Source organism: Triturus cristatus, chromosome 11 (genome assembly GCF_964204655.1).
Source record: "Triturus cristatus chromosome 11, aTriCri1.1, whole genome shotgun sequence".
Classification (NCBI taxonomy): domain Eukaryota; kingdom Metazoa; phylum Chordata; class Amphibia; order Caudata; family Salamandridae; genus Triturus; species Triturus cristatus.
In genome coordinates, this window is record NC_140594.1 from 828,613,626 (window position 1) to 828,628,637 (window position 15,012).

The 15,012-nt window shown below is 44.4% G+C and overlaps 1 protein-coding gene across 1 annotated transcript in view; it reads left to right on the forward strand.

Annotated features, from left to right (window-relative positions):
* Positions 1-15,012, forward strand: part of EPHA4 (EPH receptor A4) — a 147,615-nt gene that overhangs the window by 58,424 nt on the left and 74,179 nt on the right. Inside the window, exon 4 of the mRNA XM_085634582.1 lies at positions 1,957-2,112. Within this exon, the coding sequence (XP_085490708.1) occupies positions 1,957-2,112 (156 nt within the window). The remainder of the gene's footprint in view (positions 1-1,956; positions 2,113-15,012) is intronic.

Below are 15,012 nucleotides of genomic sequence, written 5' to 3' on the forward strand. Positions count from 1 at the left end.
ATCACTGCAGACACGTTTCTGCTACAGCTGAAATGAGTGTAGCAGCCGGAATAGGGCAGCGGGGCTTTGTAGCTCCTGTGTACTGTACCATCCACCCTAAAGGTAGGTGGTAGGGAGGTGAGATGAAGGTTCTGTAACCCCAGTTTCCCTCTTCTCTGTTGGACCATCCAGTTATATAAGGAGAGACGGGTAGTCTGCGTGTCTATGTTTGCTGCCTAATACACCAATATTACGTTAGTACATGTTTGCCACAGATGGTTTAGGCGCGCTGCTGCTTTTTGAAAACAGACTACAGTTGGTAGGGCCCGTCCTATCTGAATCTGAAAGCAGAGCCACTGAGGCAATGTCGGGAATATGATTGTCTATTATGGGGTACTGTGACACTGTCCTTGCTACCATCTATCCTCAGGGGGCGCGAAGTCACCATCAGGCTCATAAAGTGGGAAGGGCTCAATGAGCCATGTTTGCTTCATTTGGTTTTAGACTCCGTGCCCTTCTTCCAGGCCCCTTAACAGCAAATTTGGGGCTATGGAGGAGCTAAAAGTGCGACTAGGGTTCAATCCTGGAATGTCCCTGGGATTCTGAAGGGAGATGTTTTCACTTCCTCTACCCCAGTATCAAAGTACTTTGATGAATCAACAAACATGGTCAGGAAGGCAGAGAGGTCCCACATAGAGACACATGCTTATAAAACAGGGGATTGTCAGCAAAGCAACGGTTCCAGAGCTTTCTAAAGGATCAGCGAGGTATGGAAGGCACTCAGCAAAACGATAACAGACCAAACTAAACTTATAGCAGAGGAGGCAAAGGGGCTGCAGTCACATTTTAACTGAAAGCTCTTTAGTCTTGACAGTAAGCATGTATTACTCATGTTACCTTCTAATTTCCACTTTGAGAGAAGTAGATCCATTGAGCCTACAAATATTGCAGGGAATGTTTTTCCAGCTTAGTAAATTAAAGGTAAACCTCAAGCGGGAGTGGCTCAGGCTCAATTTTATTTTCCTTGATAGCATGCTCAGTTTTGCCGCACTATTTGTTTAATGGCAGATAACACACCAGATGAAAGTGTGGCTTCTCAGTTCATGAAAGGGGAACCACACTGAGTCATAATTTTCAGCAGAAATAAAAATTGCAAATGACATGTTTCGGCCACTGTGGATATCCTTTCTTGCCTTCTTCAGTATTTGCATGTTATCCTATAAAATGTCAAAATTTGCATGATATATTTTCTATCCTTGCCAAATTTGTTTCTCACACATTGTGTCATGGCACACCAAAGGCGATACTCTTGAGCTCTTAACCAGTGCTTCCCTTGCGCTCTCCGAATCGTTCATCAACATTTGTGCATTGTGGGCCTTATGAACACTGACATAAAATCATGTTAGATCTTTGTTAAGACCATGTACAAAAAGGACAAAGACAGAACGTCAGGTGATTCAGCTTGGTGTAGTCAGTCTTCAGGTGGAAGATGTGCTGTTTGCTTGACATATGTATATTTGCCTTTTTTTCTGTGTGGGCGTGGGTGTGCACACTTTCCTAGATGCGATGCCAGGAAAGGAGCATATTGTTTTCCTTGGAAGCATATGTAGCTTCTATTTCTCCTTGGGCTTTGCTCCATAACAGAAATCCATTTTCCGAGTTGTATAGCGGCTTGATATAGGATGGAAATAGGAGTCAGTAGAAACCATTTTGCTGTTTGCATCTATTGCTCGTAGCTACTCATGTCCCTGCACACAAAGCTATGGATTTGTTCAACTGAGTGTCTGAAGCTCTTGAAGCAGAACAAAGACACTTAGCGATTTGTTTGTAGTAGGCCCATTTCTCCTTCCTTATTAAAAGGACCCTGATTGTTATAAATGTGGTTGTGTCTCCTCTTGCTTTAGTTGATATTGCAAGGTCTGATTTTATTACTGTGTGCTGTGTAAATAACGGCTTCCATTCCTTTTCTCTTTCCAGCCTGTAAAATTGGATACTACAAGGCCCACTCAGCAGACACCATCTGTGCCAAATGCCCTCCACACAGCTACTCCATCCGCGAAGGCTCGAAGTCCTGCACCTGTGACCGCGGCTATTTCAGAGCCGAAAACGACCCTGCTTCCATGCCTTGCACTCGTAAGTTTTCCTTTATATTTACAAGGGATAAACCTGTGGGTTCTAATCCTGAGAACCAGACTTTGCTGCACTAACTAACAACTAATTTCACAGAATCAATCCTTAGTGAGGGATGTCTCCTTTTGTGTGCAATGTCCCTTACTTTTTTGTTTGACTTGCCATAGGGCCTAACAAGGACTTTGAGACCATTTCAAGCTGTGTGTAAAGGCAGCTTTCATTTAAATTCATCAGTGTGACCCCAAGAAGTGGCAACTGGCAAAATGGTAATTCTCATTCGCAATCGGCGTATTTTTATGCAAACAAATTATATTTTAATGTTAAAATTATCCATGTTGTTCCTGGTATTTCAAATAAATTAAAATGTGTACTTTAACCCCAAAGCAGAAGCATGGTTAGACTCCTGAGCCTCTCTTATACACAATTCTTCAATGTTTCAGAACACTGTTACTTTTTTCTCTTGTTAGAAGTAAGACCACGGGGGAAACATCGTTAACATCGCAGTCAGTACACCGCGATGCTGTTACATCGCGGTCGTTACAACGAACGCGATGTAACCACGCGATGCCATTACAACGCAAGTCTTTACATCGACTTGCGCTAGATGGCGTGCTTACATTACAAATAGTGTAGTTTACTATCCCAACACCTTCCCTACTGTTAAGTGGAGTGGAGTTGGAATAGTAAATTACGCTTTTCTAATGTTAGCACGCCATCTAGCGCAAATCGATGTAGAGACTTGCGTTGTAATGGCATAGCGTAGTAACATCGCAGTCGTTGTAACGACCTCGATGTAACTGCACGCGTTGTAATGACTCGCGTTGTTACGTCATACATCCAATAGTAATTCTCATTCGCAATCGGCGTATTTTTATGCAAACAAATTATATTTTAATGTTAAAATTATCCATGTTGTTCCTGGTATTTCAAATAAATTAAAATGTGTACTTTAACCCCAAAGCGGAAGCATGGTTAGACTCCTGAGCCTCTCTTATACACAATTCTTCAATGTTTCAGAACACTGTTACTTTTTTCTCTTGTTGGTCATTTTGGCACACTCGTGGGTGTAAAATATCTGGAAACAATTCTTCTTTGAAGTTCTTGCCAACATTGCAAATGGTTACATAATTCGTTTAGGTTAGCTTCAGCACTGCAGTGCTGATGTCAAGTGGCATGCTCTCATTTTGGCTGGTATAAAGTAATTGTGATGAAAATGGCAGTTCTCACTGAGCCATATCTGCAGAGTTTACAGCAGTGAGAAGTTGGCCTTTCTGTGGCAAGCTGAGGAACAGTGCCCAGCTACCTTTTGTAATATCTCCAGCAGAATCTTTTCTCACTGGAAACAAAATAGAAAACGCTGAAAAACGTGTTTAGTTTAAAAAAAAGAATGAAGACTACAAATGCGAAAAGTTGACATTTGGGGATATTCATGGGGAATATATTCATTAATTATAAACACATTGTGAGCACCAAAACATGGGGGCTTATTCTGTTTTCACCCTTAAACCAGCCCTAGTTTCCATCAACTTTCATCAGGTTTCATACTACTTTCTTACAAAAATGACAAAAAAATAATCAAGTGTTGAAATCATGAACTCCAGGAAAGATTATGCCGAGTTAAGACATGACTCCTCGATGTGAGGTTTGAGGGCAGAGAGTTTACCACTTTCTGAATCGCTCATCAGGTTCCCCGGTAAAGGGCCTTTCTGTAGTTGTGTAGAATTTGTATAAATGATGCCTTCCTAAAGTTGCATACAGGTGTTGCCTTTATTTGTAGATTAAAATCTGTATTTTGTCATTTTTGTCGATGATGGCTAGACGTCCCAGCAGCTTACTAGCTAGCACGGCCATCATTAGGAAGTTGTGTTCATGGGATGGGGTGTTAGGATTTCGCTGGATGCCCTTGAGGCCAGCTTTGATTGTCACAGCAGTGTGCTCGCAGGGGGTTACTGTTGCTTGTCTTGCCAGCTGAGGAGTTTTGAAACATGAGGTGGCCTCGAGATTGGTTTTCCTCATTTACCGTTTGATTTGTCTGTTTAACCCCCTCCTCTCTCTCACACACAAACATGCAGCTGAAAACGGAGGCCTGCCCTCCCCTGCCCTCCCGCGGTGTGGCCAAGCCTTGTCTTTGTCCATCACCGGTGTTTATTCAGCAGGATGTGCCAGGCTGTGTGTTGACCATGCAATAGATCCTGCCAAGAGCAAGCAAAGGCATCTTGATGGCCTAACCAGCCCTTTGCACATCATGAGTGACGTCCTGGCAGAAGTGCGGCTCAGTTTGTGTATAGAATTCAGTGATGCTAGGAGTAGGTGCATTTTCGCGGTACCCACACTGGTGATGTCAGACTCTATTTTTGCTCATGTTGTATCGGTCTTTTTTTCTGTACAGTGCTCTGATACCTCTGGATCCTGTTCTCACTTTATAAAACTCTCTAAATAATAAAATTAATTCCGTTTTCAGACCCACCTCCTTCCCCATTGACAAATCTAATAATGTTGTATTCTCAGTCAATAAGTCACATGAACGGGGAATATTCCGAGGAGGAGAAATAGATACCAATGTCTAAGGAAGCTCAGAAGTTGTCAGTGACTCTCGATAAGATTAATTAACCTTTTTATTTAACGTACATTAATTCACCTCTGCAGTGTGCAGTAACCATCAGCTGTTACTATTACCCAATTGGCTTAGTTTAATGACCTTTTAAAGTGGCAGGCCGGGTCGCGCTCGTCACCTGCTGCCGTAGGGAACATTCAGCTCGCTGAGCCATGCTGCACTCGTCACCTGCTGCAGTAGGGAACGTTCAGCTCGCTGAGCCATGCTGCCACTGACGTATCTGGCAGTGCCATAAACAACAGGGGCCTCTTTCCGGCACCCTCGCAGGCGGCCATCAATTCTTGCCAGTTGCCTAAACCAGGTGACCGTCTCCATTCCACTGCCCCGGGGGCCTTCATTAGGCGGCCCCGCCCCTCTTCATTATGCCCTCTTTAGCCCCGCAGTTCCCAGCCAGCCCTGCGTTTAGTACCCGGCCAGCGTGACGGCGCGCTAATGAAGAAATAAAACACAGCTTTGGAGATCCATTCTTCTCGCCAGAGATACTCTCTGCTCCAGTGGCCTGTAAAATCAGATTTCTGTTTACCAGGAGACCTGTTATTAGTCCAGATGAACGAAAGTATCATTTGGAGGTTTGGGGCCCGCCACCTGCGAGGGAAGACTGGCCGCTTGTCCCCGCTCATTGTTTCCAAAGATAAAGACTTCGATGTGAAGCCGTTTAAACAAAGAAATGTTGCACTGCCATGATTGAGGCCTGTCTCTCCCTGCTACCTGAGCCCTTCGTTGTGCTGTGCTGCTTTGCTGGCGCCCTGAGTTCCTTTTGTAGCTTTGATTTCCCACAATTGTTCTTTGACTGCAGTGGAAGTGTGTCAGGCGAGAACTCGGGCGCCATTGCTGTAGTCTCCGCGGATTCGTGGCATCCGGTTTAACGTCCAATCACGGCAAGGCTAACAGAGGAACAGCCAGGATCTGGTCGGTTCTGTACGCAAACCCGTCTTCCCTTTCCAACAAGTGCTTCGAGTGGACAGGTGCTTTCGGGCACTGAGGACCTGTGCTTCCTTAAGTTGAAGGGGGGTGGGGGTGGTACCTGCACTTCTCGTCACTGGTGCAGTCCATTTAGTGGGAGCGTACTGTGTCTCCTCTCAGTAGCAGATACACAGGGATACTAGGTACATGCACGCCAGTGCTTCCTTTTCAAGTGCTGTCCCAACAAAGAAACAGGCAAAGATTGAATATCACGTTTAGGGACTCATTTGCAAAATATACTTTCTTAAGCAGAACTGCAAGTCCTGCATGCAATGGGTTAGGATCTAAACAAGAGACTGAATTTGGAAATAAAACCCTGGCTGCAAAAAAAAAATATTTTTAAATGTAATTCAGTAAAATATGCTAACGCTGTTAAATGCGTGTCAGGTAAGTTCCCGTAAACAATACGTCCTAAAGCTGAATGTCGTTGAAGACACTGGTTTCATTGTTCTGATTAGCTGCAGTGGCTCCAATAAACCCTTTTAGTGATAGCTTTTTTCTTTGGTTTTGCTGTGAGAACCATCAGATGATCTGAGATGATTTTCAATACAATATTGATCTTTTATATGGAACATCCCACACAGTGATATGTCTTAGTATACTTTTGTAATTTATAGACAAGTAATACATTGGTGAACATGTTTTGGACTTCAGAAAAATGATGACTAAAGGCCAAATTACGAGTCTGGTGGTCTTTGTCCTTCAGACTCGCGGTGGCAGTCCTGTGGTCGCCGTATTAGGAGGTGGCCTTTCAGACCACCACCGCTGTGCCAGGAAACCACCATTCCCTAGCGGTGGCACAGCAAACAGGGGTATCCAATATGCAAGGCGTGACCACTGCGGTCCACCGCCACCCTTTCCATGGCGGTGAGCCCATCATGAAAAGGCTAGCGGTGAGGAAACAAAGAGGGTTCTACAGGGCCCCCATGCCCCCGCCGCCATGGGGATGTATTCAGGTGGGCACAACATGTGCCCCCCTGTTTGCATGCACCCCAAGTTCCAGCACGGCATGGACTTCGCAGTCCATGCCATGCTGGAACTGCTTTTACATTCCCATTTCAGTGCCCATTTTCAGGGCACCGCCGTGGGAACCGCAAAAGAAAGGCCCGCCGGACACAAGTTGAACTCGTAATCTGGCGGGCGGACCATGCACGGCTTTGGCGGTGCTGTGCTAGCGCAAAGCCGGTGCAGCACCGCCAAAGCCATAATCAGGCCCTAAGTCAGCCACTCAGAATTCAAATCCTATGACTTGCAGCTGACCAGATGCCTTTGCAACAGGCGCGCTACCCACAGTACTGTTTCACATGCTGTCTCTCATCGAATGCTTTGTAGTAACAAGACTAGTCTGAAGGGGACAGCACAACTTGTGTCTCCTGGAGGCTCATGTGGGTGGAATTAGTGTGTTCCTCCGATTACTAGAACAGTTCCTAGTAACCACGGATTGACCGGACAGTAAGCTATCAACCCTAAAAGGTAGGGGCAGGAAAAAGACAGAATTTCCAAGCATCCAAAATAACTTTAAATTATGTTACGTTCGAAAATAAGCCTTATTCATTGAACATTTGCTTATTTAGTGTGAAAATGAGGTTTTAATGTGGGTTATGTGTTCATGTGCACGTTGGAAATACATATATAAGTGGAAATATTACTTGTAATAAAGTTTGAAAAACTTGCTGTGTCTGATCCCTCAGTGCTTCTAACATTACACAAATACGTGATGCCCACCGCCATGCACTAGCCAGTCTTCCGCACATGGTACCACTTCCGGGACAGAGGACTGGTGAGCTTGGCTGAGGCGACTGTGCACAGCTCAGCTCGCATTGGAGCTGTGTCTGGCACATTTGCTCAGGGACGCGCCCATATTAGGATGCAGCCTGTCTCCTTATAAAGCAAGCATTGAACAGAAGAAAATGCTCTGTAGCACTATGTGAGCAAACGTTGCCCAAATTAAGATAAACATGTACCTAGTTTTAATCTTAGTGGTGTCTCGTGGAAAGCAGAGACTTCCAAAAAGGCCAGGATGCAATCCACTCTTATGGGGACAGCCATGTGGACCCCTTGCTGTGGTAGGAGCGTTGAGATACCCGTACGGGGATGAGTCGTGCGCTGTATCAAGACTCAAATAACATAACATAGGAGCGGATATCGCGCACTCCCCTCACCAGAGCTGAGTAATTTTCCTGTGGAGCACTGAGTGGAAATGGTGTTATGTGTGAGGGAAGGGAGATTTTTCCTTTGTCCTACCCTTCTAAATCGGGAGGGATTACTTTTTGTAAATGTTATTTAAAAAGGACCCATATCTTTTAAAATCATATTAAACCTTTTGTGAGTCTACATTGAGGTTTGTGAATCTTAGTGTTTTTCAAACGCTGTGAAAGGGTCATTTATAATATGTGAAAAATTCTCTGCGGGGGACCGTAATCGCTAACTTGCCGCAGTGATTTCTAGAGAGTTGCGTATTGTGTAGGGCTGACAAGCATATCAAGATCGCTATTTTTCCAAAATGTAGACTGCGTAAAACAGAAATAATGAATGATTATAAATACTGAAATAAATTCTGTAGGCACAGCATATTGAGAAAACCCACTAGAGAGCAGACTAACACAGTTATGCCACAACATTTCCAAATTAAATCATTTCATATTAACTTATTTTCTCTCTGTAGGTTGATCGCTTGTGCCTGGCAGGAACTACTGCAATATCCGCAAGTTGCTTAGTTCTGATTGGCTGCCTGAAAAGTGCTTCGTTTCACTCCGATTAAAAGACACGAATTAATTAGTCTCCTCTGCCACACAAACATAATTAGGTGGAAGGCCATTGGAAAACATGCACCTTTTAAGATCTTTAATACAGAAAAAGGCTACAGTTATTAAAAGCACAAAATAACGAGATGATGGGAGGAAAGTGGCCGAAGATTTATAAGAGGTTTTTCTTCAGCTTTCAAATTTCACAAAACAAAAAACCAGACAAGCTTAATCCACGCAATGGGCCTCACTTACTCTGTCTGTATATAGGGCTTTTCTAATTGGATTTACTGCTCAGCCGTATTTCCTCCAGAAAGTATATTGTTTTTGAATTACCATTTCTGCCCTATCGCTCAAGGTCTCTGGCTCTAATGCTTTCTGACAGTTATCCACATAATGAACCCTAATGAAATGATGAGCATTGTGGGGTGGAAGCGGTGGTGGCTCAGTGCTGCTGTGCTGTTAAAAGTAGAATGCAAATGATCAGAACACCACGGTTTACCCTTTCGAAGGTCAAAGATTAAAGAGACACTTTTCTGTTAATAAAAGCTTTAATCCTGTTAACTTCATACCTTCATGTGGCTGTTTTTAGGTCTCGCCCTGGCGAAAGCAGCGCATGCGTTGCTCTGCCATGCAGAGGCCTTTTGGAATCGATACGATTCCAGCGTACATGCGGGGAGACAAGACAGAAGATGTGCATGCGGGGATTGGCCCCTTTACTCGCGGCGTGAGATGGAGGCACTATATTTCGCTGCCAGTAAAGGCAGTCCCCGCGTGCACATCATCGCTTGTTTAGCTGGGGGCTCCCCGTGGAACTGAAAATGCTTTGTTTAAGCACACATGCCACTACATCTGACTTTTCAGCACAATATTGTGATGTTTTAGGTTTCTCCTTCTTACAAAGTCGTGACTTCGCTGTAAATTGATGAGAACATTACTATCTCTGTGTTTTTTTTAAAATTTCCCTACTGTTGACAGATGCTGGCATGTGTGTATTATGTTATGTTATGTTATTGAATTTTTTAAAGCGCTGAAATTACCCGGAGGTGTACTGGCGCTCCAGGTAGTATGTGTGGCTTTGCTAAGTTCTTTTTTACTATTTTTGCCAAAGCCACAACATTCTAGTGCCAGTGGAACGCGATTGCAGCATCTGTATCTCCTAAGAATTTTCACAGAAAAATGCTGAAGAAAGCACTGTTCAAAAATATAACATTCCTCTTTTTTGAAACTCAGAAGAAAATCCATATTTACTGCACAGAACTGAAGCCTATCCAACGACAGTGGAAAGTGCTCCCGAACGCTTTTATCACATGGAGAGGTTATTCGAATTAGCAGACGTTCTTACCGGTTGCTGCAGGGGTATAACAGCCATAGATGCGGTGTGTCTGTTCTCCGCTGCAGTACCCGGTCACCGGAGGCTTTTAGTAAATCTTCGTGTTGTCTCCATTGCCACCGGGGATGGCTTTCGTCAACTGGTTTATGTTAGATCCCCAACGAAAGAAAGAGGAAAAAAACACGCCTCCACCGTGCACACTTGCTGTAGTTTCACCAAGCCACAGTTCTTGGTTGCCCTTCTAACCACCAATAGCTTTCAGGAAGTCAAGCTGTTTATCTCCCTAGTGCAAGAAGCATTTTTGTAACACCCTTTATAACAAGCATTGAAAATGCAATAGGTCTCGCCTTTTATTAAGTTAAAGCCATTTGGTTTGCTATACAATACCATTAGCAACGCAAATGGTTTCAACTTAAAGGTGAGACCTATTGCATTTTCAATGCTTGTTTTGTTATGCGCCTGACACTGCGACAAGTCCCCCCTCCACCCTGACAGGACAAGACTGAAAGTCTGAATAAGCCATTCCAAAAACCGTCATGCCAGTCCCCACCTCTAGGGGGCTTTGCTGGAGTTACCCTCCCAAGAAAGATGTAAACATGTGGTAAAACGCTGAATTTAACAGTAATTATTCACAAATAAATAGGCAACAGTGCAATGGATTTCATGGCACTTTTGAGAAAGACCTACAGAGCAATTACTATAGATTCTCCCTCAGGGACATGGAATACTGTTTCTCGATAACGGGCCAATGTATGTGCATTTTTCAAAATTGTGTGCCCAGTTCTAAAAATGGGTGCCCTGCAGAAAAAAACACATTTGTATGATATGAGTTTATTCGGATACAAGGTGCCCCTACCCCACTGGAAAGAACAGGGTCCACACAATATGTCTCTTTACTAACCAGCATCATACTTAACCTTGCCTCTGTAGCATCCACAGAATTCTTCCAATACATGTCCATATTTTCTTGTACTGTTATCCTACCATTAAAATATGCCACCTCATTTTTTCATACTTGCCTTTACGAGTCGATTGTTAGTCGTTTTAGGGTGGAGAATCTTCTTGGAAAGGGGAGGGGTGGACAACATAAACCTTACACAGACAACAGCGCTAGACATTTATTAGAGGAGGATACAGACTGTTACTGCGTAGCTTACAGACACCCTGCAGGCACAGCAGCCGGTCTCAACTTAAAGGATTGGAGATCAAACAGCTTGAGTGATAATGCCATAAAAAGCTTCCTCTTCACGGATAATGAAAATACGCACATTTTGCTTTTAAATACAATTGATTCATTTTTTATAAATATACTCATTGTGCCAAAAACTTGTAATTTTCAAGAAAAAAAAGATTTTTGTCATGAAATACAACCATTTCCGTTTTTTAGGAAGTACCATTTCTAATTTTTATCAAGTACACACATAACGATCTTGGCATTGCGTGCACATGTATTTCCCTCATATGCTAAAGAAGCCGAACATATGCCAGGTGTGTCCACAGCTATTTCCGGGATGCCACACAATGCCAAGGATTGACATGGAGCACTTTGACTATGCCTGCATACATTTGACTCCTCAGAGTAGACAAGAATTCTTCAGATTCTTTCAAACTTAAGAGGAACAAAACCGCAGGTAATCAATGTAGATCCAGGAGAGCCGGTGTACAGAATTTCCAAATCAGAAATGTGGCCATATATAGTGAAAGTAGAGCATGGGCCTGGTGCTCCTGAACCTATGGTTGGACAGTCGATTCAATGGATTGCAGAAGGGTGTACAATCTTCCTTTCGAGTCTAAAGGAACAGAGCAAACAACCAGAGATGAGTTTGGCTTGTTCTCCATAGTTTTGATGGGGTAGAGGAGAATGCTCCGGGTTCACCATCACTCCCCGCAGAAAGCAATAGATTTGCAATGACTCCTTACACAGTGGGATAGAGATCTGCATTAGCATACTCCCACGGGCTGTTGCGAAGTGTAGTAACACTTTACTAGATTCATTATGGCTTCTGGAGGACAAAGCAGAGTTCTCCAAACTCACACTAACCCAAGGTATAAAATATGATTCCACAGTCATCACAATAAGGGTCTGATTACGAGTTTGGTGTTCTTACCATTGTACCACCGCGGCAGTGGTCCCAAAAAGACCACCGACTAGGCAGTCTCCCGCCTGCCATATTATGATGTCACTGCTGACCCCGCAGCAGTGTTTCTGATGGCGGTGAATGTTTTTTCTGGTGTCGATGCATGTGTGTATATTCGACTGCACAAGTGTTATATGTACATATATGCATGACACATGAAAAAAATCTTACTACGAGTACTTTCCCATTGCTGGAGTCTGGACCATTTGCTCCCAGTCCATTCAATGGATAAATATTGCACAATGGACTCACCTGGATTTCAGTGCTAACAGGGTCATTTTCTTCCGGGGGGAGATGCTGCTGTGAAGGGGGGCCTGGAGGAAGGAATCCTCGTGGGAAACTGAAGAGAAGAAAAGGAAATGGGTGAGTATGCACCCCAATTCCTCCGATTCCCTTGACTCACGAATCACACAATGGAGCGTTTGTCCTGAAGTTCCATGAGGTACATTAGTCCTCTAAATCTTGACAGCTTATGTGTTGTTACTGTTGCTCTTGTTCGCAAATTACTTTCCTTTGCTTTGGAAAAGGGTCAGCGTGAGTGGTACTGCCTCGTGGCATGAGTGGGGGAAGAGATACTGTAATTGAATTCAGAAAGGTCAGGGATGGACAACTGGGAAGTGATTGTAAGGGAACTAGGTCAAAGTTGGAGACTAAACAGATCTGTGTAGTGAGAGTCGACTGTGTGTAATGCATCTGGCTGGTACTTTCCTGTTCTCAGATTCCTGGCTTGCCTTTTTTGCCCTTGCTCAGTGTTTAGTACCAGGCCTTTTTCTTCACACAGAGATTCCACAAAGCCCTCAAGTGACAAGACGAAAGTACCAGACGAAAAGTTATAGCTTTTATGTATGTTTTGGGAACTAGAAACGTCCGCTCGGCTGTAAATATGATTCCACACTTTGCCAGTTGTAGTAAAATTCTTAAGCCTCTGAGCCCCAACAGCCACAACAAGTGCAGCCAGTAATGAGCCTCATTAGAGGGCTCTGTGCAGACACCAAGAGCTGTGCATTGACAGACGACTATGTAAATATTATTTCCCCAATTCGAACTGGTAACAGTTGGCTACTGGCTGTGGGAGGGGAGGTTAAAAATGAGAAGGATGCGTGTCTTTTTTTAGAACATGGGCCTACCAAGTCTGCAGAAGGTCGAGGTCTCCTGGGGCTGCGGGGATCAAGGAGGCACAATTAGTGGCCCGATGACAGAAGTCTTCAGTATCGAAAAAAGGAAGTGAAAAAGTACTGACTGAGGTAGAGCCATGCACTGACCGCCAGTCTAGGGTGTTATTACCGTGTAACATACCGAGGAGGTGAAGAGACCGCAAAGAATACTACATTGGCAGTTGCTACTGTCCTGTTGACCTGCACAGAAGCTTGCAGTTAAGCCCTCCTTACAAGTGCTTCCAAATTTCCGATCTGGTAATTTTTGCACCGACGGGCTTCAGTCATTTTGGGATGCTTGCTTATTAGATCTGAGTTATTCCTTCAGGAATGGGGAATTACCGTGGAAATCAGTTTTCCCACGCATATTTTTCCACAAGTAATTCCCCGCTATTAGGCCTTTTTCATGGACAAATTTAGCAGTGCTTGCCCAGGTGAATATGTCTTGGAAATCCTGAGGTGTTACCGCCCTCGTCAACGCTGCATCACTCACCAGCCCCAATGTGGCGGTAACTCGTGTTACCGGCCGAACACTGAATCCATCTTGGAACGGGTTGTTCAATCTCTCCGAGTCAGACACTGAGGGAAAGGGAAGGAACAGATGTAGTGTACAGATGACTGGTATTTCAAGTGGCTGCTGCATTTAACGGGACTGTTGATTTTGGAGCTGACAGTTGTAAAAACACATCAGCTACGATGATAAACGACCTCGATTGGACACACAGGCGACCCAGCCTGGAAGATGCAAGGACTTATGTAAACCAGCCTGCAGCGGGGAGCGAGGGAGGGCCGGGCCGCTGAACGAAAGCAATTAGTGGCGTCAGCAGCGCACAAATGTCAGGGGAAAGCGCGGGCTTTATTTCCGAGTCAACCCCGTGCACATCCCCCGTGTTTACTCCGCCGCTGACCTGTCTTTCAGCGGAGGAGAGATTAGCGCGGAAGGCCCTCGCGCGAAGGCCTCACCGCCCCGCACGTGAAGCCGCATTGACAGGCCCGGAGATGCCCATGATTAATGAAGCATCCGGGACTCAGGGTCACGCGCCTCGGGCCCGCGTGCTCGGGGACCTGGATGCGCGCGTGGCCCCGGTGAGCTGAGGAGGCAGCGCGGGAACCGCCGGCCTCCATTTCATGTGTGTGAGTTGTATTTGTGAGGCCGCGCACTTCCGTTTATCTGTTGTTACATTTGAGTCGCACATGTTGTGGCATGTAGTGAGAAGTATGCATGAGCAGGCTGCTTAGGTGGGTCGTGGCTGTGTGGTAAAATGGACTCATGCAGTTGAGTGTGTTAGGCCATATACCATGTACCTGTCAACTCACCCTCATTTTGCGGGTGCCATGCGCGTTCCAGTGAAACCCACCCTCCCTAAAAAGTAACGTGCCTCCATATATTTCAATACCGCTACCCTCTTTTTAAACCTGCATCCCCTCTAAAGTATTTTTCTCCATTCCCTGTAATGGTATCACCCTCTTCAACACTTTGACCCAGCCTCATTCCAGAGCCAAGCGGTTGACACGTGTTTTAAGTCATTGAGTAAATGTGATTATAGCCAGTGTGACTGTGATATTATTTATATTGTATTCGATTAGTAGTATAGGGCCATATACACATACATTTTACTTTCTAATACAACTAATTTTTTAGCATTATATATATTGTATTTAAATGTTAATGGCTCTAGAAAGTGCATCAATGCGCCTGTCAGTGCAGGGGTTTGTTTCTTTAAAATGATTAGAAAATGGTGGTATGTGTTGCACATTCCTGGCTCATGCACATGTTTTGTGTTTTGGGAAATCGAGGTAAGACGTTCATCCTTCTAAGGATGATAAATGATTCTTACTGGAAACTACAGCCATAAAACTTGTTTTATATCCTCCACACGTTTGCAGTACGGTGGCATAAAGCTCTGTATTTGAAAACATTAGAATTAATCTTTAACAGGGTGAAGCGGGAGCAGCC